The sequence below is a fragment of the Myotis davidii genome, unplaced genomic scaffold (genome assembly GCF_000327345.1).
Source record: "Myotis davidii unplaced genomic scaffold, ASM32734v1 scaffold575, whole genome shotgun sequence".
Classification (NCBI taxonomy): domain Eukaryota; kingdom Metazoa; phylum Chordata; class Mammalia; order Chiroptera; family Vespertilionidae; genus Myotis; species Myotis davidii.
The window spans coordinates 5,841,451-5,848,630 of record NW_006290306.1 but is presented as its reverse complement, the minus strand read 5'-3'; the positions used below and the strand labels follow the sequence as shown (position 1 = coordinate 5,848,630).

General features: G+C 38.7%; 1 protein-coding gene across 1 annotated transcript; it reads right to left on the bottom strand.

The window, feature by feature from the left end:
* Positions 1-1,106: 1,106 nt before the first annotated feature.
* Positions 1,107-7,179, bottom strand: MRPL44 (mitochondrial ribosomal protein L44; the record flags this gene model as incomplete). The annotated part of the gene is made up of 4 exons (XM_006763447.2): positions 1,107-1,664; positions 3,221-3,399; positions 4,715-5,183; positions 7,133-7,179. Coding segments are annotated over 4 exons (867 nt in total), but the record flags the coding sequence as incomplete, so codon positions are not given.
* Between the last annotated feature and the right edge of the window lies 1 nt (position 7,180).

Genomic DNA, 7,180 nt, shown 5'->3' with positions numbered 1-7,180 from the left:
AGATTTACTGAGTTTGCAACTAAATTCTTTTAAAAGCCTTTGAAAAAAATATTCACCTAAAATAAACTTCAAACACTCAACTAGAAAACCGAGTTTTGCATGTGATGGATGAGTAAGTGGTTAGAGGACATTTATCATGTTTTGCTTCCAAGAAACCTTCTGTAATCTCTTCTCCTTTGGTGTCAATGAGCTGCTTGTCAAATCATGTTTGCTTATTGTGGGTGACACACTTATGTGCAGCATTTTACTACTGAGTTTGGTCCTCTCTCCCTGGTTCAATTGTTAGGAGTTAGTTATCTCTCAAAAGAAAGGTGAAATAATTTACATTTAACCCACCAGTTCAACCAACTACACAATTCTCAAACCTTCCACTCCAGTCTCTGTGTTAGCTGTGATATCTGCAAACCCTCATACATGTGACATTAAGTTCCACTTTCCCAACCAGTCTCAGGAAAGTGTCCGAGGTCCTTCATCTTCCTTTATAAAGAAGATTTCAAAGCAACAGTGCTATCCGTTTAAACATTTTACCTTTTCTATTCCCGACTCCCCATTCCCACTTTTCTTGTTAACCCCTGGGAATGACTACTGGCAAACTGAAAATTATTACTGCTGCCAAAAAGTTAAAAAGAAATAAATAAGGGAGTTTGCAGATGGATAACAGAACTGAACACAAAGGATTAAAGAGCCAGAGGACACACTTAAGATTTGTCCTCTATCAAATTAAATGTTACAGTAAAACACTTAGAACAGTGCTTGGCACATAGTAACTATGATTATTTTATGAAATATTAAATTCGTAAATACATACTTTATTTTTCCATTAGCACTGGCATCAATACTTTAAGCTGCTTTTTGATCTTCGTGTTTTCTTTTAAAAACGTAAAATGTATCTATTCTGCCATTTATATTATAGAAACTAAATAGCTATGAATTACTATACAGATTTTTAAACCTAGAATCTAGAGATCATGTAAATACCTAATTGCTATAATATGCACCCTACATTTCTAAAGGTTAAGTAATAACATTACTACTTTAGCTAAAATTATATTAGAGAGGCAAAGTTCACTCACCTGGGTATATCAAATTAAACTACAATGAAACAATTAGAGAAAGAGTACCTTTTTTATTGGTATTACAGTGAAGTTCACATAAAACAAAAAAAAAGAAAAAAATACATTCAAATTAAACCTCAAAGCTAGAAGGGAATAAAATACACCTAATTGTACAAGTAATATACAATAATAAAACCAAGGACCTAGAAAAAATTTATTGGGAAAACATCAAAAACAATGATGAAACAAAAATTATTTTAAAAAAACCAAAAAAAAAAAAAAAACCTGCGCCCTGATGAGTACTTGTTTACTTTTAGGAACTCAGTATAAGGAATAAAACATATTTCTTTACAATTTGAAAAATGTAAAGGTTTGGACATCTGACTCTTGTCTCAATGTTTTGCTTACAACTTTCAGGTTCCCACATGTTTGGCTGGCTAGCCGGCAGTGATGGTCTTTTCTGCTCTGAAATTCTGTTTGGGTTTGGAATAGTCCCAAGGCCGTCTGTTCTCAGTGAATCCGTAGAGTTTCCTCAGTGCCACTCTAGCAGCTTCTTCTTCTGCAACCAGGACTGTCTCCCCAGGTCCTTCCGCAAGCAACTTTTTATCACTAGAGTAGAAACAACAGCAGCAGTCCGAAATTACCTGGTGCATCCACACATCAGTTTGCCTTGTAGATCTTATTTTGGCAAAATCATCCACCAGAAGGAACAGAAACACTGTACCATTTTTTTCTTCCTACCAGCAATAGTGTATGGACTGCTGATAAAGGATGTGTTTAAGGGTTGCCCATCTGAGGAGCAAAGGAGTATCTTACATTTTGCTTTACACTTTAATTAAAACTAAAGGTGAAACTTTATACCACCACCCATTTCCTCCTCTGTGATGTCCTCCATTGCTTTTATAGCTAAAAAGCCCTACATCATATACACGATTAGAAAAATGTTTACTTAACTTCTTAGTTATCTGAATATTCACTGTTTACATTTAACCCTCAAATCCACCTGAAATCAATTTGGGGCAGGTCACTGTTCCCTAAGAAAACTAAAAAGATCTGAACATGAGTTGATTTATACATTCTGATGGACAATAAAACCTTTCTTTTTCCAGTTCTTAGCTCAGCTGAAGCTGTTACAAGTGTGGCTTACAGTTAAATCTGCAAAACTTGAATCAAAACTTTTATTTTTTTCTACAGAAATATTTAGATTAACATATATTCCATGAAATTTATAGTAATAGTTGGTTATCAAAAGCTACTGTTAGCATGAAAAAGGTGAAGGGATTAAGAAGTGCCAACGGGAAGTTACAGAATAGTCACGGGATGTAAAGTACAGCACAGCCCAGGCAGCGTGTGTGGCTCAGCAGTTGAGCATCAACCTATGAATCAGGAGGTCACAGCTGGGCACATGCCTGGGCTGAGGGCTCAATCCCAGTGTGAGGCATGCAGGAGGCGGCCGACCAATGATTCTCTTTCATCATTGATGTTTCTCTCTCTCTCCCCATCTCCCTTCCACTCTGAAATCAGTAAAAATATATTAAAATATTAATAATAAAGTACAGCATAGGGAATATAGTCAGTAATATTGTAATGACTATGCATGGTGCCAGGTGGGTACTGGAAATATAGAAAAATCACTTCGTAAATTATATAACTGTCTAACCACTATGCTGTAAACCTGAAAACAGGATACAATATTGTCAACGGTAATTGAAAAATAAAATTAAAATTAGAAAAAGAGCCTGGCCTGTGTGGCTCAGTGTTCAGCAGCAACCTATTAACCAGGAGGTCTAGGTTTGATCCCTGGTTGGGGTACACGCTCGGTTTGAGGGCTTGATCCCCAGTAGGGGGCAGGAAGCAGTCAATGAATGATTCTCTATCATCATTGATGTTTCTCTCTCTCTCTCTCTCTCTCTCTCTTTCCCCTTTCCTCTCTGAAATTAGTAAAAATATATTTTAAAAAAGAGAAAGAAAATCCAGGGTGGAAAGAATGATACATACTATTAGCAATCCACAGATGACTTACCTTTCCCTAAGTAGTACGTAATCACAGGAATGAGATTTTAAATAGTTTTTAATACAATTAGAGGTTCTACTGAGGAACTGTGAAAGTCATTTTTTAAGGCTTTCAATCAATGTAATGCAATTAAGATTAAAATGTTACTAACCAGTATAAGCCAACAAAATACAGAGGCACAGCTGTGGTGCTTCCAGACTGCCTGGTAAGTCTCGGTTCAGGAGCTGAAATATTCCTTTTCTTCAATTCTTCCACCAGTAGCCCCATGGGATTGATGACCTTCCAAATCTCAAAGAGTTCTTTCCCAGTCAGCTGAGTAATTAAGAAGTCCTGCATATAAAAATAGAATTTATACATTTAAATTCGTGTAAAGAAAATAAAGACCATAATTCAAAGTACAATTTTAAAACCTGAATTAAAAACTGAATGGGAAATGGAAAAAAAATGTACTATTCCTTTACATTTGCATGTAGTTTTCTCATATAAACTTTATTCCAAAAATCATGGTTGAAGGTAATATCCTGTCTCATAATTTAGAAATATATTATCAATAAGAAAAATATTTTTACAAAGATTTTAATTAATGAATAAACTAATAACTTCTGGCAGAAACTCTTATAAAAATGCACTAAAGCGTCTTCTGGGTAACAGTACTACTTTGTCTAAGTTCATGATTTTAAAAAATAATTGAAATAATGATTTCAGGATTCCGGCAACTGTGAAGCTGGGAGATGACGGCCAGGCTGAGGACATGGTATCTCACTGCCCTCCCAGCCCTCGAACCGCCCCTGAACACCCTCAGTAAAATGCTTTGATTTACTTCCCTCAACATAATAATTTCACATGAACTGCCTTTTAAGTGTTTATGACTTACATACTTTCAGTTTAAAAAACTAAAAAAAACTGAGGAAAAAATTATGATCATTCAAAGCACAAGAGAATTTTTTGGCAATAAATTATATTGTATGGAGTTATAGAAATAAACATTAATTTTCACAGTACACTGCAATTAACTTGTGTGAACAAATACAGTGTGAAATAGGAGGGATAAATGGGGGCAAATGGGAGAAGTGAGAGATTCCTCAGTTCACAAAATAGTCAATTCATTACACTTCCCCAAGCGCCAGACCTCTATTTCAGCTTCATTAATAAAAAAATATTTCTAAGTCCATTCTCAGTTGGGGATTTTGAATATCTTAATGTACAGAGATGCCTTATAAGACACCAGAGGCCTGGTGCACAAAATTCGTGCATGGGGTGGGGGTGTCCCTCAGCCCAGGCTACACCCTCTCTAATCTGGGACCACTGGCTCCTAACTGCTCACCTGCCTGCCTGCCTGCTCGCCCCCAACTGTCCTCCCCTGCTGGCCTGATTGCGCCTAACTGCTCTCCCCTGCCCCCACTACCATGGCTTTGTCCAGAAGGATGTCCAGTCTAATTAGCATATTACCCTTTTATTAGTATAGATACATGGTTATTCACTATTTGCCATCAGTAATCTCTCTCTCATCATTGATGTTTCTCTTTCTCTCTCTCTGGTCCTCTCTGAGTAATATATATATATATTTTTTAAAGACACATTTTTTAAAAAAAGAAATTTTTCTATCTCAGGTATGTCCCAGTATGTGCAATTAATAATGACCTACCCTGATGAAAAGTGCAGTCCTCCCAGGTCCGCTGCTCTGTAGCAGGGCTCCAATTACGGCAAAGAAAGTCTGCTGTAATACAGTCGGGGGCACTGGAAATTCTGCACTCAGCGTTAACTGCTCCACAGCCAAGTTTCTAGCCACGTGACACACGACTTCCTCACCAGTGAGAAAGTCAACAAGACTTTGAACACCTTCAGTGGCCAAGTCTGGGAATGCGTTCTCAAGAAACTGTGTGAGGCAAGCTTTTGAAAAAGATGACCCCTGTTCAAATAGTTCTTGATTATCTTTAATATTCAGAAGAACAGCTTCTTTCTCTACTCCAAGTTTCTGGCGTTTGGCCTCCTCACTTTTAATATAGCAGCTATTAACAAATGCAGTTTTGAGAAGATCTAAGGAAAAGGTTTCCTGTAACCGATGTCCAAATGCCTGTATTTCAGCATGGTAATCCCAGTTGGGCTTCTCTGAACTGAAAATGTAAAACAGAAGACAGTAGTAACACATGGCAAAGAAAAGGACAAAATGTTGCTATCGTGCAAAAATTTTTCATTGTGTTGCAATTTTGTTAATTATATAAGAAATTTAAAATTTTTTTTCATTTTTTTGTCCTAACCGGTTTAGCTCAGTGGATAGAGCGTCAGCCTGCGGACTGAAAGGTTCCCAGGTTCAATTCCGGTCAAGGGCATGTATCTTAGTTTCGGGCACATCCCCATTAGGGGGTGTGCAGGAGGCAGCTGATCAATATTTCTCTCTCATTGACGTTTCTAACGCTCTATCCCTCTCCCTTACTCTCTGGAAAAAAATCAATAAAATATATTTAAAAAAAAAAGATTTTCATTTTTAATGCCAGACTTTGATTTCCTAAAAGTTAAAATTCAAGCCAGATGATTACTTATTCTTTGCTAGCTATACTGCTGGATTAATTTTCCCTTTGAGCCAATTGCTACATTAACGTGCTCTAACCATAGAGCTATACTTAACATCTAGGTGTGAAGTACAAATTATAATTTCACAAATTCAAGCCATAAACAATAAGTGCCTTGTATTTGTCTTATATTTTATTAAGTTCTGAAAACATTCATTTAAATTAGCAATTAAGTAGTATAGTACCATTATAAGTAGGTTAAAAGTCCATACGCAATAATGACTAAAAGATATTTTTTTAAAGACAATGCACCCAAAATAAAACTTTTATTTTTTTATTTTTTTAAATATATTTTATTGATTTTTTACAGAGAGGAAGGGAGAGAGATAGAGAGTTAGAAACATCGATTAGCTGCCTCCTGCACATCTCCCACTGGGGATGTGCCCGCAACCCAGGTACATGCCCTTGACCGGAATCGAACCTGGGACCTTTCGGTCCGCAGGCCGACGCTCTATCCATTGAGCCAAACCGGTTTCGGCCCAAAATAAAACTTTTAAATAGAAGAGGGCAGCAAAATATAAAGACCTGGGTTATAAATAATAAAATAGATATATAAACCGTAAGTTTCTTCCAACTATAAAAGCCTAAGATAACTACATAATAACAAAGAAATGTGAATTTAAAATAAATGCTATTTTTTTGCCTATTAGAAAAAGAACTATTTGTGTTCAAAGAGTATAGGAATATGAACATGTATATTCCTACCGGTAGGCATATAGACCGGATTAAGTATTTTGGGGGGAAGGGAAGGGCAATATTGAAGTAGCTATCAAAAGTCCATATTAAATCCTCAAAGGAGTAATAGTCCAAAGCTATTCATTTGTTACGTCGGTTGTAATAGCAATAACATGGACCGTAAATACACATAAGTGGAGCCATAAAAGAGTGAAGAGCATCTATTTGTAGTGGCACGACGACGTCAGACACATGATTGAAGAGAAAAAGATGCAGCATGTGTGTGCAGTCGGATCTGATTTGAACCTATAGAAGATCTACGTCCCTTTCCACGGACCTTCTAGCTCCTGAGCAAGAGAAGAGGGCAAAACCTAAAGTCAGAAAGTTTCTCTTGTACGCTGGACAGTGGGCTGTGGTGGAATACACTTAGTTTTTTTCTCCCTCTGAACCGCGTCGCTGTGGAGTGTTGTCTCCCCTCTTGCCCGCATCCACAGACACCTCAGACTTTACAAAGCAGGGGCCCCACACCCGAGGCCACAGGAAGGTCGCCCTCCGCGGGCTCACGGCCCACAGCTCGCGCCCTGCGTCTCGCGGGGAGTTCCCACGTGCCGGGCAGTTCCACGCGCGGCCGAAACCCGCTTCCTCTGGCTCGGTCCACGCGTCCTCGTCGCAAGCATGAGTGTCTCCATCGCAAACCTCCCAGGCTCGAACCAGGGTCGCATCAGCGGCCACCTACCCTCCCCGCCGCGGGGCCGAAGCCCTGCGGGAGGCCCCGGGTCCTCGACCGCCACCCGGACCCTTCCCGAGGCGGCTCCTACCGGCGCACGGGCGGCGGCGGGTTCCGGAGCAGGCGCCGCCGCTCCAGC